Below are 21,955 nucleotides of genomic sequence, written 5' to 3'. Positions count from 1 at the left end.
TAGTCAGTCATTCAGTCAAATGCTTGGGACCATGACACTGTGTAGAAGGCGTCTGAAATCATAAGCCAAACTAAAGAAATGTCCCTCTAAGTCATTTTGTAAGGTGTTTGCGACAGCTATGGAAAAGTGACTACTAGCTTCACTAATAAATTTTCAATTAATGCAAGTGAGATAACCCCCATGGGCAGGTCCAGATGTCCATCTCACAGGCCAGTCTAGATTGTGTCAAGTAGACAATTAGACTAACCATCACACAGATGAACAGCATTCACTTGGGGGAGGGGATGCTGGGAATCGAACATGGGGCCTTACAGATGCTGGCCAAGTACTACCACTGAGCTATATTCACAGTGTTGTATAAGACCCCTTTGCTTAGTCTGGCTGGCTGACTCTCTCTCTCTTTTATTCAGTATTTGATTTCATTATTAAAATTTCATCTTTTAAGTTATAAAGGGTCAAATGAGTAAATTGGCAAAGAGATAAAATCTGTGATTTAGAGTACATTACTTGGAATACCTTAAGAGCATAATTAATATTAGCATTCAGAGGATTACAAAAAGGTAGATGAACATTTAAGCCATCATAGTACCACAGAATGTTAATATTTACGTTTTAGTCATTGTCCCTGGAGGAGCATTTTTGGGTAGAAATCATATCTGGGCAGTTTTGTACCCTTAACAGCCAATGTTTTTATTGCACTCTTGTCTAAACAAATGAGAAAATGATTGATCTTATGGCCTATGCCAGTTTTTCTGGACTCTTTAGACCCAAGAGTACTACTGTATGCCGCCTTTTCCTGTTTGAAGGGCTGCGCACTTGATCAGCCATCAGAAGGCTAAAAGACAATCTTTCCTTTCACTGTTATCCTATAGCACCACAGCCAAACTGTCCCTGGTGACAATCTACCATATTTTTCAAAGCTATACTAACATTCACTTTTTAATGTGTAAAGTGGGCTGCGCATCTTTATTATTCTAAAAGGTTGCATAGAAAGAGTTTTACATAGGTGCTAACTTTTAAACCCACTTGGTTCTGAAATTATAAATTACCAAACATTGCTGTTAATTCATGCTGTGATTTTTTATTCACACTAACACTTTATTTATTCACCATGCCATTAATTACCTCAAATATTTAGTCATGGACGCCTCTTTTAAAGTATGTGGTATAGTCTTAGAAATTACAAACATACTCTTAAGTAAAAGTAGAAAATCATAGAGGATTATTCTGTGCCAGTCCCAGTATTATATTTTTTTAAAATGAGGTGTAGGGTGTGTGTGTGTGTGTGTGTGTGTGTGTGTGTGTGTGTGTGTATCCACGCTTGGTGGCTCTGTGGTACTATAAGACCTAGGCACATTTATACTACTAATAGGCAACATAATATGGCTCAAGGCACTGAGATAAACAGGTACCAACCTGTCACAGAGTTCTAAACTATATGACAATAGACACATTACTGCTCACGATTTCAATAAAATACAATGCTAATAGTGTGTGCATGACCGTGGCATACAGGAGGTGCTCAATCTGAAGCCATTCTCATGACAACCCAATGTGCAAGCCAGGGAGCCCACATCTGGGCCCAGGTTCTGAAAGAGTGGCCAGTTCCTTGGGCACATGTTGACAGGGTGCTTGCTCTCATGGCTGAAGTCTGAAACTGAAAGAGAGATCTTGACCAGGCATCTGTGTCTTATTAGTAACAGTTTAATCCATCGCAACATAGGAAACAGCCCAGGAAATGTACAAGACACAGGCCAGGAGACAAGGAAGATGAGGACACTTTCAACCTAGATTGGAGGGGTGTGGGGAGGCAGTGAAAAAAATGGCAATTGTGTGGACAGTTTCTAGAGGAGTGAAAAAAGGAACAGCATCAAATGCTGTGAAATCTCATCGACTTGTCCCTCTCAGTGGGTCACCAGGGGCAGTCATAAACACCTGTAATGCCAGCATAGAGAGACTAAGGCGGGAGGATTTTACTGTGGCCAGCCTCGGGTACTTGTGAGAACTTATCTCAATTAAAGACAGAAGGAAAAGAGGTATTCTGGTGCTCACTACCTCAAATTAAGTGCCTCTGGACTGATGCTCCCCCTCTTCTCAGCCCTGCAATAACTAAGACTTTGATGTAAAGGGCACGTCTTCAGAGTTCAAAGGCAGTTCTCTCTATCATTTATCTCCACGCTGTGCCTAGAGCAAGGGAGGTACAAGAGACTCAAGGCTTCAGTACTAATAAGAAGTTAGTCCACTGTAGTTTCCAAGGGAAGTTTAAAGACAATGGCTTATCAGAACAACAGGCACTACTGTATTTTGGAACAGCCTGAACCACTTTTATCCTAATATCTGTATAATTTTTATAAATGCATACCAAATCAGGTATACAGGGACAAGGGCTCTTTTTCACAAATATAACCAGGAATTTTTTTTTCTCTTCCTTTGTCCAGCACACTCACAACTTAGTTCCTGCATCTAAAAGAAGGTGGTATGTTGTTGATAAAGCCCAACTCTGTGGCTGGGCTTTAATCCCAACACTTGGAAGGCAGAGGAAGGTGAATCTCTGAGTTTGAGGTCAGCCAAATAGCAAGTTCCAGTCCAGCAAAAAGCTACATAGTAAAATGTTGTCTCAACACCCTACCCTGCTCTCTAGGAAGCAAAAACCCCTATGTTTATTTAAAAAGAAAAAAAGTCTACGCATAGCATTTTCTGCTTAAAAATACAGAATCAAGTTCAAGCTTGGAGGCTTCTTCCTTGCCATCCCCAGCAGACAATGGCCAAGACATCCTTTGCTCCACACGGTCACCTCAAGCAGCTCTTCATCGTCTCCTCAGCTAGAACATGTTCTCTTCAGCTGTGAAGCACCAGGGCCAACGGTGTCAGGTCATTAATTCACAACCCTTACTTTCTGATTTCCCTCTTACTGAGAAACACCACGTGACGCTAATGCAAATACGTTTAACTTAAGAGAGTATTACATTGCATTTAATTCACATAAATCCTTCATCAATATGAGAATGTAAGTCAAATTGTTTATCTCATGTTCAATTGGCTAAAATTTTCTCAAGAAAGCATACATGCTCATGGATTAGAGGTAATAATGAACAGAAATATTTTAAAACTAAAGTAATTCTTAGGAATTAGGAAATGAAAGGAAGTGATTGAGATACCAATGTTCTGATTACGCATTTGTTCAGCTATTTGCCTCAGGGTGAAGGCTTCTGTAGTCCAGGTACTAATATTTGATGTTACTCAGTTAATGTAGTGGCTAATATACTCCAAAATTGAGAGTATTAAGACATTCTATTTCAGGGTTCATTTCTAAGTAACACACACACACACACACACACACACACACACACACACACCAGAAATAATACTAGAGGGGCTGGAGAGATAACTTGATACTTAAGAGCACATACTATTTTTTTAGAGGACCCAGGTTTGATTGCAAACACCCACATCAAGTAGTTCACAAACACCTATAAGGAGCTCAAGATGTTTCTGGCCTCAGACACTAGCACTCACATGCACATATACACACACAGGCTCCCACACAGACATACACACATATGCAAAATTAAAACTAATAAAAATGAAAAGAAAAAAGGCAGGAAAGTATTCAACTTAAAAACAAAACCACTTATCTTTTGCCAACTTTGGTCAGTGAACCTTATGGTAGGGAGCAATAGTTAATGCATATCTTAATCATATCCAGTGCTACCCACATGAGTGTGGGCACTGACTGGACTAGGTGGAAGAAGAAAGAGAAGGAGGAAACAGAAGGGAGGAAGAGATGAAGATGGAAGGGACACATGTGGGAATGGTGGGGACAACTTGGAAATGGACTGATTAAGATCTATTGTTGTATGAAATTATCAAAGAATAAATAGCTCTGTCAACATAGAAGGATAATACTTAAACTGAAATAATTATATAAAAGTTATTTCTAATGCTAAAAATAGTATGCATATCAAAGATAAAATAGTTTACTCAAGAAACTGAAGGGCAAAGTTTGACATACAGAAACTAACTACATTACTGAAAATACTTCAAACTTCATAAAGCACGTTCTAAATTTGAGCATAAATACATATATGTCTCTCTGGTAATTTTTTAACTCTAATATCCCACTATTTTTATTAAGCATATTCAAGAAGTAGACAGATTAAAAAGAATGTCAGACACTCCAGTTTAGCATACAGCACACTAGATAATCCTTGCTAATCTGTATGGAAAGCTTAATTAGGAAATTAAGAACTCAGCAGCTTCTATAAATGGTCTAGATTTATTTACATTCATTTAGACAAAAAAAAATATGTGGTGGTAGGGATATATTCCCTCCATGAAAAACAATCACAGCATGAATGATAAAGCACATCATGATCAGTTTTATGGGACATTCCACTGGTGTACAGAAGCAGTAAGATGCATTCTGCATGCTACCTGAAGCTCTTCTTCTTTCTGGGTGGGTTAGCAGTAAACACTTGAAATAAAGCTTTGACAGATGGAGATGCTAAAGTCATGATAGGGGAGAAATTATTTTCAATAGCAAGGACCTGTGGGGGAAGTGATGGGAGATGAGCAGGATGCAGGACACTTAAGAATGAGAAACCTATGTCTTTGGGATTAAAACTTACTGTGATACTAAAAGGTAATATCTGAGAATCTTGAGTAGCTAATACAGATACTCCTATTTTCTTATTTAAAATAACAGTTGTTTGTTACTTTACATAACATTTGTTTTCAAGATACTATTAGCTAAATTAGTCTTACTTTTCTGATTTTAAGTGGGCCCTTCTTGACATCGGAATCACAGAAGGCATATGTATATAAATGTCTTTAGACACTAATAAAATCGCAAGCCTCTCTTCTGAATTCGCCTGTCTCTTTCCTGCCCTGAGGAGCAGCAGTCTAAGGTTGTAAAGTGTGGAATCTGAAAACACAAAATGAAGGCGGAGATACCATACCTTTCTTCCACTTTTATTTACCCAGGGTGTCTGCAAACCCAAATAGAGTCAGTGCCTTGAAGCAAAAGCAACCTCTGAGTCCTCATTATTGAAAGGCAACACATTATGTGAGAGCACATGCAGAGTAAACTCCTTTACATTTATGCTACAAAAGGAGAAAGAAGAGGGAGGCTTGGGTCTCACAATTTCCTTTGAGGTCACATCCCTAGTGACCTAACCTTCCACTAGGCTTCATCTCTAGAACTGGACTACCTGCCAATCCCACTATGGGGGCATTCAATCAAACCGCAGCATGTGACTAACTGTGCTCTAAAATTACTAGAAAGTTCTACAGTGGAGCCCTAACTTATTTACTCTGTGTCCCACTAGTACAATGAAAGTATCCTCCTCCTCTGCCATGCCTGGGTGTGACCACATGAATCACATCATGGATTTCCTCAGCATATCCATGCTGTATGTGCAATCCATCTATTAGTTATCAGGCAACCCTGTCAGTTACCTGACTGGTTTTGCTCAAGTCACCCTCATTATACTTAATAGAAGCACCCAAATGGTAGGGCATCCATACTGGTCGTATTATTACAGTACATTGCTGCAATTGGTCTTTTTTATTATTAGTTATAATTGTTAAGGTTAAGGTATTACTGTGCCAAATTCACAAGTTAAATAAATGATATAGTATACTATATCACACACATACACACACACACACACACACACACACACACACACACATATATATATATATATATATATTATATATATATATATTATACAGGGTTGGCATTACTCAGTTTCTGGCATCACTAGGGATCTCTCAAGTGCCCCTTACAAACATGTGAGAAGTAGTCTAATAAAAGGGAGCCCACCAGGACCTAGCGACATGGGAGAACAAAACTTAACCTAGTACTCAGGTTACTCTTTGGTAAGAGAAAGACAAAATAAATCTGCTAACATAAAATACAGGTAAAACAACAGGAACTTGTGACAGGGAAAGGAGACAGGGCACTAACACAACTGTGGGTGTGCTGAAACTAAGAATTTGGTAGAAGACCAATCTCCCTGTACCAGGAATACGTCTACTGTGTAGCTGAGATGCTACCGTAACATCTGATTGGTTGTATAGTGAGGACATGTCACAGAAAAGAGAAGAAAACCTTAAGGAAAACTGAGGAGACAGATGAAGGAAAGCAAACTGGTGACGTAAGATAAAGGAAGCAGGCAGGAGGAAAAGGAAAAAATGCTGAGAATTCGAAGAAGTGGACGTAAACATCTAAATTTGCTAGGAGCCTCAGCATCAAAGGGAAGAGTCAAAAAGAATCATGCATGCAGTTATGGTGGAGCAACTGGTTTAAGAACTCTTATATACACAATGGAGTACTACTCAGCAGAGAAAAACAATGAAAGCAGGCAATGAATGGAACTAGAAAAAATCATCCTGAGTGAGGTAACCCAAACCCAGAAAGACAGTCATGGTATGTACTCACTCATAGGTGGATTATATATATAAAATAAAGAACAATCAGACCACAACTCATAGAACCATGGAGGCTATATATATAGCATGGAGGTCTCTAGGACGACTGTGGCTTATAATAAATTTGGTTTTACTCAATTATTGAAAAAAAATAGCCAAATGAATGGAAACACATGAACTATGAACCAAAGGCTGAGGGGCCCCCAGCTGGATCAGACCCTCTGAATAGGTGAGACAGTTGATTGATCAGTTTGGGAGGCAACTAGGCAGTGGGATCAAGTCCTGTGCTCATTGCATGAGTTGGCTGTTTGAAACCTGGAGCTTATGCAGGGACACTTGACTCAGTCTGGGAGGAAGGGACTGGACCTGCCTGGACTGAGTCTACCAGGTTGATCGCAGTCCTCGGGGGAGGATATGCCCTGGAGGAGGTGGGAATGGGGGGTGAGCCGGGGGTAAGGGGAAGGAGTGGGAGGGGGAGAATAGGGGAACCCATGGCTGATATGTAGAACTGAATGGTATTGTAAAATAAAATAAATAAATAATAATAAAAATAAAAAAGAAACATAGTAAGTAAAAAAAAAAAAAAAAAAAAAAAAAAAAAAAAAAAAAAAGAACTCTTGCCGGGCCGTGGTGGCGCACGCCTTTAATCCCAGCACTTGGGAGGCAGAGGCAGGTGGATCTTTTTAAGTTCAAGGCCAGCCTGGGCTACAGAGTGAGTTCCAGAAAAGGCGCAAAGCTACACAGAGAAACCCTGTCTGGGAAAAAAAAAAAAAAGAACTCTTAAAGGGACAGGGCAGTAGTCTGTTATACTGGGAGTTAGGAATGTATGAGAGAGGAGGAGGTAGGGACAGCACCATAGACCACTGTGAAGTGAGAATCCCAGGGGAAAAGAAAAGAGACTAGAAACTGCAAGGACAGAAGATGGTGGAAAAATGTCTTCCAAGGATATCTACAACCTACTCTCTACCTGTACATATACTACTTTACATGTAGTGAATTTGGGATGTGATTAATGATGGGAGCCCACCTTGGACTGTACAAGTAGATGCAATGTAATCAGAAAAAGGTCCATATAGGAAGGTTATAGCATGCCATTGTGATTGGCTATACTATCAGTCTTGAAGGCAGAACAGGACCATGAACTAAGAACCCAGGTTGTCTCTTGAGGCTGGAAAGGGCAATGGGAAGTGGATTCTTCCCTTAGAGCTTCCACAAGGTATACAACCCAGCAGACCATCTGTAACTTCTGTTCTCAATAATGATAATAACGTCATATTGTTTCACATTACTATACTTAGAGATGTGTTATAGCAGCTATGGAAGGCCCATCAGTTTGGGTTGGTTATGCAAGAAAAGTCTGAAAATGTATTCTAAAACGGATGTAAGAGAAGAAACTTGGAAAACTACAGAGAAATACGACACAAATTTATTTTTATAGCCCACAAGCCCCCTCTGTGGTATATATAAAGTATACTGATCTAAGTAATTAAGACCTGTCTGAATATAGAACTAAAGCAAGGAAACGGGATACAGAGCACAGGCCTAAGAATTAACCTTGGAACTCTTTTAGGGAAAATAGGAAGAAAAGGCCAAGCTAGACCTGATAAACATAAGTTATCAACAGAGGAGGATAAATTACTATACAGTTTGCTGAGTGGATGCTTGGTGCCATTGTGATTGTAATTCTTTGTTGTCAACTGGACTAGGTTTGGAATCACCTAGGAGACACACCATTGGGAGTGTCTGTGAGGGTGTTCCAAGGAGATTTAACAGAGGAGGGAAGCCTCACCCTGAATATGAATGGAACCACTCAGACTAAATAAAAAGGTAAAAGAAAAAGAAGCTGAACTTCAGCATTCTCCAATTACTGAGTCCTGGCTGCAGGCACCTACCAACTCTGATCCCCTTCCCTGCTGCCATGGACAGTGTTTTCTTAAAACTTAGGCCCAGATAAACCCTTCTTGTCCTAATTTGTTTCTGTCAGGTTCTGGTGGCAGCAATGACAAGAGTAACCTCAGCAACCATGTTCAAATACTTGCACAATTTTTTTCTCCTAAAATGCTGTGAGATAGAAATAATCAACAACTTGGACGTGGGAAAATGCTAAGACTTCCAGGATTCAGATTCCAAATCACTAAACCTAAGCACTATACTGAGAAACCTGGAAGACAACATGTTGACCAAGTGGCCAAGGTTAACCTTCCCAGCAATACAACACACTGGCACTACACACCCTTGATATGATTACTGTGATATGTGTCCTGCAGAGCACTTGCCTATGATGAGTGACACACTGTCTCTGCAGTCTTCCTCCCTAAGCACCACCTTACTCAAAGTACAAGGAACTAAAGAGCAAATTGAGGGGTAATCTGCAAGCAACTACAGCCTCAACCTTAAAAACCTTAAGCAGTACTGTTCAAAGTGACCTCAAAGATGGCAACTCCCACTACAACTCAAAATGTAGTGGGAGACCCTAGACTGGATCCTATACACACACACACACACACACACACACACACACACACACACACAAAACCAAATTAAAAATTATTACAATCAGGTAAGCTGTAATACAATATACATTTTAGTTAACAGTATTACACTGATTTTTTTTTAAGTTTTCATCATTGTACTATATCTCAAAATAAAAATTAAAACAAAAGAAAATCCAGCATTGTACTATATGACTTCTTTTGGGGCAAGTCACTTGTCTGTGGGTCTAGCACTACAGTCAATTCAGGATTGATTTACATGGCTTGAAATCCAAGGTTCATGTTCTGACTTGTCAGGCAAGTACGGTTTGAACTGGCTGGATCCCTGGTTCTCATTATTAACCTAGTGCCTTCATGCTGAGTCTCAGCCTCCTGCCTGGTACTTACCAAACAAAGCTAACACACTCAATAGGTTGTGGGTTACCATGAGACATGAGCATGTGTATACATGAGCATGATGAAAGAACTTCCATGTGAAAAGCACAGAATCGATTAGACAAGCCAGCATAATCTCTCCGCATATTCTGAATCTGAATAATCATTACAGCTTCCCCTCACACTTGCAAATATATTTTCAGAAAATACATAAAGAATCTCAACATCAAGCAGCACATCTAAAACTTAAAAAAAAATGAATGGAAAACATAAGTATACTAGAGGCAATTTTTCATGAATTAGTGTAAGTCATAAAAGCAAAGCTCTGACTGTATTCATGCTCTAAAGCTCTCCTAAAAAAAAAAAAAATTCATTCTTTAAAAGTGAGAAGAGACATGTATGAATGAACATATGTTCTGACTCTCAAGTCTGAGTAGAAGCTGTAAAATCAGCCAGAATACGATAACAGCCAATCACTCAGAGGCACACTGCAGAACACACCTTGGGTTCTAAGAGGGATCCTATCACTTACACTTCAAACACTCAAACCCAGAGTCAAGGAGAGGGAAAGAATTCCAAAAGTTCTGTTTAAAGCAAATTTCTTTTCCAAATGCAGACATGTGTTTTCCTATAAATTTGCGAAGTATTGCTTTTCAGGTGCATTCTCTTTTTTTTTTTTTTTTTTTTTTTTTGGTTTTTTGAGACAGGGTTTCTCTGTGTAGCTTTGCGCCTTTCCTGGAACTCACTTTGGAGACCAGGCTGGCCTTGAACTCACAGAGATCCACCTGCCTCTGCCTCCCGAGTGCTGTGATTAAAGGTGTGCGCCACCACCGCCCGGCTTGAACTGCTCATCTTTATGATTATGAACTGCTCATCATCATTATGACAAATATATATTGGTGGAGTTGGGTTTAAAAAAAAACACTTTGCTAAATTTTGCCTGTGGTCTAATTTCAAAGCATAACTATGAAAAATCAATAGTTATAAAGAGAAACACATTGTGCAGTTTGGGCTTCTAGGTTTCAGAAGCATCAGCTTCTTCACCGACTCTATCCTAACACAGTGCCTGGTACATATTTCTTTCTTGACAGTATTTATTGAATTAACAACCAAGTAACAATGTACTGGACATTAACACATGTACTAATGCAGAATGAATCATGAAGCAAGAGACTTTTCAATTAGAAGGTTATACTAGCGTGTACATGAAAACAGCAGCTAAATTATAGCTAAGAAAACACTACCCTTCTCACGCTCTAATTGAATCCAACACTTCTTAGGCACAGATATTATCATCCTCATTTAATAAATAAGGAAGATGGGCCAAGTGTGGTTGAATCATATAATTAGTAAGAAGTAGAGCCAAATAGCCCAACAAAATAGTGTGCGGTTGTGTTTTCAGATGTGCACAAGAGAGCTGAGAGGGAAGAAAGGGAGACAACAGGATGTGTTTATTAGGAAAACTGTACTTCATGCCTCTCTTCAAAAAACTTTTCCATTAAAAAGGTTTGGAAGAAAACCACAATGGGTAACTCTCTCCCTCCTTCACTCCACATAGACACGCTCACGCGCGCGCGCGCACACACACACACACACACACACACACACACACACACACACACACATCTTTCTAAGAAATGTTATCCATAGGCGCCGTGGATCAAAACTTAATCAAGCAGACAAAAGTCCAGGCTCCCGCTCCAGGAATGGTCCATCTAGAAGGATGGCATCCCCTGGACTTGGCCGACTCCTCCCAAGCCTAGGGAAGAGGCGACGCCCCGGCCCGGCCCAGGGGCGCGGTCGTCCCCATCCCTCTGGGCAGCGGGCCCACGCCCCAGCCTACCTGACAGGCTCTCGCCACCGCTTGAACAAGTTGCAGCAGTTGGCCATCAGACTCAACATCCCAGGTCTCTCCTCCCGCCACCTCCCATCCGAGCCACGGGGCGGGGAAGGGCCCCGAGCTCCCCGGCCCGGCTCAGGGACCCCACGTCGCTAGGCTCCCCTAGGGTAGACCAGCCAGGAGGACAGGCCGGGAGGGCGGTGACCCGGACCGATCCCAGGGTCCGGCCCCGAACCGCGTCGGCCCGCTGCCCCGGGACAGCCGGAACACAGGCTCCGGAGTAGAGGCGCGGCGTTAGCGGGACTCGGGAGAAAACCCCCGCGTCGACGTGCTGACGTTCCCGCAGCTCGGAAGGCCCGCCCTCAGAACCGCCCACAACGCGCTTCTCCAATCAGAGGCTGGCGACCTACGTTCCGGGCTTCTCAGTGGCTGAGACTGCCTTGCTCCCCGCCCTCTGTCAAAGGGCGGAAAGAGGAAGTAGGCGTGGTCTAGAGGAAAGGGGAGGAGCTCACGGAACATGGCTCTGGTAACTAGGCAACTGGAGCGTCCTTAGAGCAATCCAGGGTTCCTGGAGAGATCTCACACAAGCCCTGACTATACCCAAGCGAAATGCCTTGCCTGCCAACCTTTTTGTTTCTCATTCATGTCTGGTAACTCAAACGCGATCCAAAGATCTCTGATCGTCTGCCTGTTGTTTTGTTTTGTTTTGTTTTGTTGTGCAGTAGGGATGGTGATCCTCTGGGGCTCAGGCCAACTCAGGCTGAAGAACTCAGGAACAATACACTGAGGCAATTATAAACAAAAGACACACGGGGGAAACTCGTTTGCTAAGTTGTCTCTGCAGTTCAAATGGGAATGCTGTTTTAATCTGATGTGTATCGCTGTTATGTAAAAAAATGTGAACAGTAATTATATTTCTTGTAAGAAGTGATTACAATTACAAGAGCAACATGTCTTTGCTGTAGAATGTGCAAACAGAGAAGGAACAAGATGAAAATATTGTGCACTTGCCACTCAAAAATAAGGAGTGATGATAATTTAATGTATGTTTTTGGGGACTTTTTAGCTATCTAAAATCATGGCTATTTGCTTTTTGAATTTTGAGATTGTGAATATGCTGGCTCTTTGCAATGCTTTATTTTTGAAGAGGTACTTAATGTATGTATTTCTAATATATTTATTGAGGAAAAATGACAAATACCTTTTCAAAAATGCATGCAATAACATGTACAAAGCCATTTTTATCTATTCAACTTCTAAAAGATAGATGAAAGATAGACAGATGATAAAGACATTTCAAATCATAGAAGAAGTAAAGACAACACTGGGAATTCACAGTTTGCAAGAGAAAATGATAGTGTAGGACTAAGACAGATTGGGGTTCTAAAGTAGTTCTTTTCTAAGTCATGAGCTTGCTGACTCTGAACCTCTGTAGCCCTTCTGTAAAATGAGAATGAAAAACCACCAGTTCACAAGGTTACTGATAAGGTGAGAGAGATATAGCTCAACCCAATTTCTGATAGATAATAGCAGGTTGGGCATCAGGATGCGGCCCTTGAGTCTTCTCCATACCCTGGTGTGGAGGGTTTCCACCAATTGAGCTTGATTTTGACATACCCATCTGAATAGTGCTGGATAAACTTTTTTATTCCCCTTATTGAAGATCTTGGGCTTCACCAGAGGCCTGAGGGGAGCCCTGATGCCATGGAAGAGATGGTGAGCAGTGTGGGGGGAAGAAGCAGCTCTTGGCATCTCTTAACACAATGCAGTTAATGCCTCTAAAATTCTTTCCCATCTCATCTTGTGCTTTCACAGTTGTATACTGTTTCTCTCCTCTCCCTGACAATTTGTCCTTTGTCTTCCTATGTTTTCTAAGAGCTAACTTCTAATTTGCTGTTTTCCTTTTAAAAAACTGTCCCTCTGTGCCTGAAGAAACTTGCTATGTGCACATTCCTTTAGCATTTCAGGAACCATATTTGATACCACTTGCTTCGAAACTATACTTGACATTAGATCCAATTCATACCTTCCTCAATTCTGATAGGGATTTCTATTGCCAACTGGTAGTCAATCATTTAATGAACTAGACTCTCGATTTTTCCAATGCCTTAAGTGGTTTGATTGACAGGAGATATACTAATCACTTCTAGTTCCTTTCTTTATAAGTCACACAAGAAAGTTATTCTTACCTTACAGAATCAAGCATACCGAGTAACTTCCTGTGTCCCAGTTGAATGTGAGTAGAATGTCAACCTTACATGAAAGTACTTAACAGCCAGAGCCATGGTCCTGTTCTCCCTTTCTTTGTGAATAGTTGTAAGAGTCTATGTTAGCATGTTCTGCCAACATATGGTGAACCTCTTCCTGGAAAGTTATGCAGATTCTGATTTCCTGTGACCAAAAACTCAATCACTGCAGTTTTGTGGCTCTTTTACCACATGAGTGAACAAAACAGTCTTGTTGCTATCATCCTAAATAAGATCCTTAGGCAGGGTGTGGTGGCACATTCCCTTGATCTCAGCACCCAGGAAGCAGAGGTGGGCTGATCTCTATGAATCTGAGGTCAGCCCAGTGTACATAGAGAGTTCCAGGCCATCCAGGGCTGCATAGTGAGATCCTATCAATAAAAAGGAAAGAAAGAAGAGAAAAATGTCTGGTGGTAAGGTGTAGATGAATTTCTAAATTGTTTTATTAAATAAAAAACCAGATATAGGGGTTAAAGCTGAGAGCGATCAGAGAAATAGGGAAAGCCACAGCTAACCTTACCTCACCAACTCGGCAGTTTCCAAATGTGAGTCTACCCACGCCTATATACCTTGCTGTTCTGCCATCTGATTTGCTCTTTGTCCAGCTACATCACTTCCTCTTCCTGCCCAGCTCTGTCACTTCCTGTCTGTACAGCTCTCCAGACCCCCATGTTAACTACTGTTAGAATTTAAGGCATGTGCCACCACACCTGGCTGTTTCCAGTGTTGCCTTGAACTCACAGAGATCCAGACGGATTCCTGCCTGCCAGGTGATAGGATTAAAGGCCTGTGCTACCATTGCCTGACTTCTTTGTTTACTCATAATGGCTGCTCCTATTCCTCTGATCTCCAGGCAAGCTTTATTTATTAAAGCACAAATAAAGTATCACCACAATAGCCTAGTGGTAAAGCAGTTCCCTAGTATGCATGAGTCATAGAATTGGATCATTAGTACTGCTAACAATCAAGCAACCAAAACTACAACCAAAAAGCAAGATTCACTTCATGTTCACCATTCATACTGCCATATATATTCCCTGGCTCAAACTGTTCATTTGAATGTCTATGAACTACTCAGTGTTCTAGGCACTGGAAACGTAGCTGCAAATCAAACATCAAAAAAAAAAAATCCTGTCCTCATAATTTATATTTTTCAGAAAAAAGATAGTATATAAAAAGCATGATTAATGAATGTATTATCTGATTTATTAATAAAAGATGATACAGAAACATTGTATAATTTGATATGGAAACAGGATTAGATTAGGAATTAAAGTTTGGACAAGTTTTGTTTGTATATAAGGAAATATACCTAAGTCAAATTTCAGCTGTATAATATTAGCCAAAGTGTTAATTAATACTTACAGCTGAAACCAGATCTCAATACTGAATTAAAACTGGAGTGAACTTTTAAGTCTAAAACCCACATATTTTATCCAGAGATGTATTCTCCAATTTCCTTATTAAGCATTTCAGATAGAATTTTAAGTTTGGCATTACAGTGAAGGAGCCAGTTGTTGTACATTTACAATGGCACTACAATGTATTTCTGAAACTAGAAAGTCAATCCCTTTCAAGCAAAGGAACTGGAGAAGGTTGACTTTTGTTTTGTTTTCTTTTTCCATTTCCTTGAAATGCCTCTATTTCTTTAACATGCCCTTCTCGGGCTCTCTCTGTTGTTGTCTGAATTGGAGAGGATACTTTATGGAATGCTGTTGATTTTTAATTTAGGAGCGTTTCCCTCTGAGAGAAATTTTGAGATCTCAAAGTTGACAATGTGCTTTAAAATTGTCCTCACTTATTGAAGAGATTACCAAATGGAGCTTTTCATTGAAGACCCATGGCATACGTGCATTTACACACTAAAGATTAAAAATAGTACGTAAAGCTTCTTTTAATATAATCCAAACAGTTCTAAGGAATTAGATTTGTATTTATGAGAATAAAAAGGTAAATACATAGATCTGATGGAGTCAAAGGATCCAAAAAGGAGAAACGTTTTTAAAGGGAGGGGTCATAGACATGCTGGATGGTTCTTATTCTATTAAACTGAAGGGATTAGATATGATATAGCAACATGTACTACTTTGATGTATATATGCATGTCTATTTCAGTTAAACAATTTTCCTTGAATATGTGGACAGGAGCCCTACCATCTTCACACCCATGGCTGTGTCAGCCTGCAGTTGCAGTGGACCTGTGGAAAGACAAAGGCGTCATGACAGAAGCCAGAGAAAGACATGGGATAGTGGGTGTCTGGAGGCCTGGGTTTCACCCTCCCAAAAATGAGTGGAAGGTGTTGAACTGAGGGTCCTGAAGCTGCAGGTGATGCAGCCCCAACTCAAGTTTTGTTTTCAGTGACTGCTGGTGGCATTGGAGACATATTAAACCCAAAGCAAATCAAAATCCAGCAGAAGTAGCGGGCTTTTTAATGAGCTGCCTCCAATAAAGTATGAGTTCTGTGATTTGGAAAGGAAATTCTGTCAGTCATCTTCTGTCCTAATGAGAAAAACAACAACAAAATAACCCAAGGATCAATGTAAGTGGAGAAAATGCGTATTTTGACTCATGATTTTAGAGGTTCTATAACATAAATGGCACAATTGTGATGGCATAATAATGCATCATGGTAACGCTTGTACTGGAAGAAAGAGGCTAAAAAGGCTGCTTACCTTGTGGTCACAGGTTACTTGGTTACTTTTCTCTAAGGAAAGTGGAGTGAGAGAAGAACACATCCCCAAATGACATCCCATTAGGACAAGTATTGTAGAATATTATTTTAAGGTGTGTTATTTTTGTTTATGTTGCATTTGTTGAACTCTGTGAAGCTGTGTTACTGTGCCTGTCCAAAACACCGGATGGTCTAATAAAGAGCTGAACGGCCAATAGCGAGGCAGGAGAAAGGATAGGTGGGGCTGGCAGGCAGAGACAATATAGAGAAGGAGAAATCTGGGAGGAGAAAGAAGAAAAGAGATGGAGGAGTGAAGAAAAGAAGTAGCCAGAGAAGGAGGAGGACTCCAGGGGCCAGCCACCCAGCTACACTGCAAGCCATGGAGTAAGATAAGATTTACAGAAGTAAGAGAGCAGGAAAAGCCCAGAGGCAAAAGGTAGATGGGATAATATAAGTTAAGAAAGGCTGGCTAGAAACAAGCCAACCTAAGGCTGGGCATTCATGAGAAATAATAAGCCTCCGTGTGTGATTTATTTGGGAGCTGGGTGGTGGGCCCCCAAAAGACTAAAGAGAAGAAAAAAAAACCCAACAGTCAAGTCCTAATGTTTCTACCATGGACACCACCACAGGCTGTTGACAAAGTCTTATCACAGGAGCTTTTGAGATACAACTAAGATAACTGAGATTGGAGCTTTAGGGGCTGGAGAGATAGCGCAGTGGTTGAGCACTTACTGCTCTCCCAAAGGACCTGGGTTTTGTTCCTTCTACTCACATCCTGTCTCAGAACCCTCTGAAACTCCAGTTCCAGGAGGACCCGATGCCCTCTGCTGGCTTCTACAGGCCCAGGGTGCACATCCACAGGCAAAGTTCATACGCATTAAATATCTTTAAAAGTAGTTTTTTAAAAAAGATTCAAGCTACAACAGGAATTTACACCTATAAATTTTTGATTAGTAAAATTTCTATCATACCAGAAAGAGCAAGTTCCAGAGATGAGTTTTGCTGTCCCTAAGACAATAAGTCAACCCCCTTTTGACCATACATTTCTACTACTTGTCTTTCCTTAAGCTGTTTTCTCCCCAACTCAACCCCTCTGCTGGAAGCCTCGAGTTCTATTTCTACGGCTTAAGTTGTTATATGTCTTAGTCATCTAGCTGCCTCCTTGAATCTCATCATTTTATGGAATTCCCCTGTATATATAAGATTAAATATTATTTCCTCCTGTTAGTCTATCATTCATTAATTAATTCTTAAACAAGGCACAGAACACAGATTGGTATAGTTTAAGAGTTTCCCTTACCCCTACTGAATGAATGGTAATTCCCAAAGCCCCTCCTTTATCAGAGAAATTGACTTCAATATTCATTATCTTTCACTCAGCTGGATCACAAAATCATTAGGAAAAAGAAGAAAAAAGAACAACTAGATATTAGAATAATCCTTAAAATATGATTCTGCTTAGTAAGTTTCATTCACACATCTAGAAAAAAATCCATGTTTCATTTGAGCAGAAATGAGCAATAATATATATGCATTGGGTACTATTTGACATGACCTTATTGCTTCACATAGGATTTGTTGAAAGTCTCAGATCAACACTATGAAACTCTATTGTCTCTGTATTGTAGATGATATGACCAGGGCTAAAAAGGGTAAGCGCTTTTCTTAAAAGGCATGGGTGTTGGTGGCGCATGCCTTTAATCCCAGCACTAGGGAGGCAGAGCCAGGTGGATCTCTGTGAGTTTGAGGCCAGCCTGGTCTACAGAGTGAGTTCCAGGAAAGGCACAAAGCTACACAGAGAAACCCTGTTTCGAAAAAAACAAAAACAAGAAGAAAAAAAACAAAAAGAAAAAGAAAACAACAACAACAACAAAAATTGTACAACAGTGGTCAGACCAAGTATTCTGCTTTGACCCCAAGAAGTTTAGTTTAGAGTAGCAACCTGAAGCCTGATTCACAGGCTTTAACCAAACCAGAATGGTAATACATTAATACCAAAACAAGCTATTTGGAGGAAACACACCATAGGCGATCAAAACATTCCATTTTCTTTTCCTCCCATTACTTCTGCTCTGCACAGTCTTCTTCCTAAAGTCCACATTGACTTCTGAGTTCAGGTTGGCATCCTGACATCCTCCTGGCTGACACAGTCTCTGGATAAGGAGAGAAGGGAGAGGGAGAGAAAGAATGGGAAAGGGAGAGGGAGAGAAGAAAGGAGGAAAGGAGAAAGGGAGGGAGAGAGAGGGAAAGAGGGAGAGAGGGAGAGGGAAGAAAAGGGAGAGGGAGGGGGGAGAGAGAGATTGAGAGAGAGAGAGAGAGAGAGAGAGAGAGAGAGAGAGAGAGAGAGAGAGAGAGAGAGAGAGAGAGAGAGAGAGATAGGAGAGGTGTCTTTTTTTCACCATTGGAAAACTTGACTATCTAGAGAAAAGAAGTAAATGCAGAACTTGGCGAAAGTGACAAAGGACCTCTGATAAGCTTTCCTAGGCCTCCGACCTCACTCTCTGAGCCTTCCCCCCTCCCACCCCCCCAGCTTCCAGGAAATGTCCCAGTCATCGCTTCCCCTCCCGGGCTGGGGGCTGGGAGCGGGCGGTCCCCTCCGCCCCGGGGCTGCTCCGCCCGCCCGCGCTCGGGCTGGGCCACAAGCAGAGCTGGGAGAGCTGAGCCCCGGCTCGCACCTACCCTCGGCCGAGCGCCGGCTCGGTCTCCGCTGCACCAGCCGTGACCCCCGGCCGCCCGCTCAGCAATGAGGGTCCTGAGTGTGCGCTGTCGGGTGCTGCTGGCGTGCCTCATCTTGGTCCTGCCAGCCTCCGCGACAAACTGTAAGTAATCCTTACCTCCCGGCTTCTCCCTTCACTACGTGCTGCTCCGGCTGGTAGGATTTTCCTCTAGGCTGCCTGCTGCCTCCTAAGTTTCCAGTAATTCCCTCCTGGCTCAGAGCTTAGCAGCAGCCTGGGTCTAGAGGGTACTGTAAAGGTGGGACAAGACCAAAGCTTGCCTTGTTTTGAGAACCACGGGACTTGATGCAAGAACCTGGGTGACACTAAGTGTCCAAGGAATTGGATGAGCATGATACTAAACATTGCTAGGGAAGCTAAGTCAACCCTGTTGCGCCCCCCCCTCCTTTTACAAAAGAGTGCCCCAGCCTGCACCCTCTCCTGCGGCTACCTTAACTTTTGCAATTTCTGGACTTTGAACTTGATTGGCTTGTCGCACATTGACAAACTGTGTGAGGATTACCGAAATTTGACATATCATTCTCTAACCCTGATATAAGAAGTGGCTGGTTGGATATTATCTTGTCCTGAGGATCATTTTTGTACGGAGGATATTGACTGCGACCGCTCTGAGGTAGTGGCACGAATTCATTGCACCTTAACTTTTGTGTTTCTTGATCTTTTCTCTTCCCGTCCCTAGATTCCCCGCAGCACATCACAGTGTTTTCTCTTAGAAATATATAACGAACAGCAAGGCTTCAGTACATTTTAATTGTCAATTAAATTGTTTTCAAAAGCTTAAATATGTTCGTAATTAACAGTGCGTTCTTTTGCTCTGTTGTAGCCCCAGAAACTGGCATGGGAGCAATAACTGAAAAACAAATACCATTTAGGCTACCAAGGGCACCAAAGAAACTTTTCAAAGACGGTAACTAAATAGAAGTTTGCTAGAATTCCAAGTTTTTATTAATTAGTAAGGAAGAGAGCCAGATATCTTTAAAATTATAAGTAACTTAAAGACTAGAATGTAACTTGAGAATTTCATATTGAAGATAAACAAGTTACAATTATAAAACGTCAACAATCAAACTCCTAGACCAAAGCTTGCATGTGACTGGATGCCTGCACATGATCAGTCTTGTTCACTGGGACAATCCAATGTTTTCAGATAGCAGCAGGGCGGTGGTAGCATATCCCTTTAATCCTAGCAAAGTCAGAGGCAAGCAGATCTGTGGGTTCAAGGCCAGCCTGGTCTAAAGAGTGAGTTCCAGGACAACTGGAGCCACACAGAGAAATCCTGTCTCAGAAAAAAAAAAAGTAAATAAAATAAAATAAAACAAAATTCAGATAGCTGGTGTTTGGAAAAAGAGCAGGAGACAACAGTGGCTGGCCGTACAGCGAATAAATAAGTTCATTTTACAAGGATATCACAGAAAGAATATTGGAAACTTTGATGACCATAATCTTTCTGGATTTTACCTGGGTTAAATCATCTCTGGTTTACTGATGAAGAAACAGACACTATGGGCTGTGACTCCTCCCTAAGATTTTGGTTTTTGTTTTGGTGCCTTGTTTGTCATGGGGTTTCATTGTGGCACTGAGGATTAAATCCAGGGCTTTGGACATGCTAGTTTCACAAACTCCTGAGCTGTAATTCAAATTTTAAATACCTTATGTATAATCCGTTGTATGGTTCTAGAAACATTGCTGTACTAAGGGAAACCTTTGCAGATAACAGTTATTTTTGAGAGGGTGCTTAGAACAAAAGAAACGAAGGGAACAACAAAAACCAGTGACCTGCTCTGTAGTTCTGACTTGCACTTAGCCTACATTAACCTTCTTGACCTTCCAAGTGATGGGATTACTTGTGTGTGGCACCAGGCCTGACTTTCAAAGCTCTTTGTTTTAACAATAAAGCAAGGATTCGGTTATCAACTGACTTTGCAAATGCATGAATAAAAACCACAAAAGTATAAAAGTAAGAAATATACACACAAAACGCCTTGTATTTAAAATTTACATCGTGGACATATTTTACTCATCACTCATGAGAGCTTTCGGTGAAAACGGAAGAGGAGGATATCTATTTTGGGTAGGGCTAATTTGGCCTTATCCAGACTTCCCTTTTGGGTGGATGCAGTGTACTCAGCACATTATTGACCCTTCGTTTCTACGTGTTTTTGTGCTCTGCTCCATCCTCTGCTAACTCTCCCCTTTGCCATGAGTTTATTTTTGTCTTTCCTTAAATTTTCTTTACTTCAAAATCCATACTGCCACACTAATGGGGTGATTTTCTCGAGGTTAGTTTATATTTGGGGTTTGTGCTTCAGGAGTTAGTTTCTGATATAGCCACGGTGACAATAAAATCCATGGTATATTCTTCTAACATGAGCTTTATGCCAGCAAGCACAGAGATATACTTCACATGGACATTCACATTGAAGTTTCATGTCTTCTTTGTATCTTGAGTGAACTATTTAAATATGTAAGCTTTAATAATGTGAGAATAATAATAACAACATTATTATTATTTAATAATAATGTTGTATACATTAAATATTAAGTGCATTGTGAGATGGGCATAACCTTTGAGGCCCAGGTACAGAATGGTATACTTCAGATAATAAACAAACTGATATTCATACATATATGTATACATACATGCATACATATAAACGTGTGTGTATTCTTTATCTGAGAGTAGCAATAATGAATCTTGTGCACTAAAGGAAAGCAGGAATGTCTTTGCCAGGTTTAGTCATTCTGACAAAATACATGAGACAATCAACTAAAAGGAAAGATAGGGTTTATTTTGACTCATGGTTTTTGAGGTTGCCATTCATGGGCACTTAGGGAGGCGTGTGTTAAGGCAGAACAATATGGCGATAGATGTAGCATCAAGGAAACCAAAAGAAAGCTCATTTTTATGATGCAACCTCTCACCCCAAACCTACGTAGCTGTGAATTCAAAGCTTTGGGCAATTGCTTTCATGGTCTAATGACCTCTCAAAGGCCCATTTCAGATTACTGCTTGCTTAGAGACCAATGAATGAGCTTTTGTAGGACATTTAACATCCATACTATAACCGTGTCCCTGGGCCTCAAGGACTCACGCCAATCTCACGAGGCAGAAGGCATCAGAATGCACTAGTCCAGCTTTATGAGTCTTTGTGTTTTTACC

General features: G+C 40.9%; 2 protein-coding genes across 3 annotated transcripts in view; one reads left to right on the top strand and one right to left on the bottom strand.

Moving 5' to 3' along the window:
- The window catches only part of Arl13b (ADP ribosylation factor like GTPase 13B), a 57,803-nt gene extending 46,326 nt beyond the window's left edge, over positions 1 to 11,477 (bottom strand). Inside the window, exon 1 of one of the 2 annotated variants that reach the window (XM_028879455.2) lies at positions 11,146 to 11,477. In XM_028879455.2, the coding sequence (XP_028735288.1) occupies positions 11,146 to 11,204 (59 nt within the window). In that variant the 5' untranslated portion in view covers positions 11,205 to 11,477. The remainder of the gene's footprint in view (positions 1 to 11,145) is intronic. The other variant, XM_028879456.2, reaches the window with a different exon arrangement.
- A 7,196-nt stretch (positions 11,478 to 18,673) lies between these two features.
- Positions 18,674 to 21,955, top strand: part of Pros1 (protein S) — a 68,518-nt gene continuing 65,236 nt past the window's right edge. The window contains 1 exon segment of the mRNA XM_028879458.2: positions 18,674 to 18,879. Within this exon segment, the coding sequence (XP_028735291.1) occupies positions 18,804 to 18,879 (76 nt within the window). The 5' untranslated portion in view covers positions 18,674 to 18,803.

Source organism: Peromyscus leucopus, chromosome 12 (genome assembly GCF_004664715.2).
Source record: "Peromyscus leucopus breed LL Stock chromosome 12, UCI_PerLeu_2.1, whole genome shotgun sequence".
Classification (NCBI taxonomy): Eukaryota; Metazoa; Chordata; class Mammalia; order Rodentia; family Cricetidae; genus Peromyscus; species Peromyscus leucopus.
Note: the sequence above shows the minus strand (reverse complement) of the source record. Positions and strands in the feature narration are given on the sequence as shown.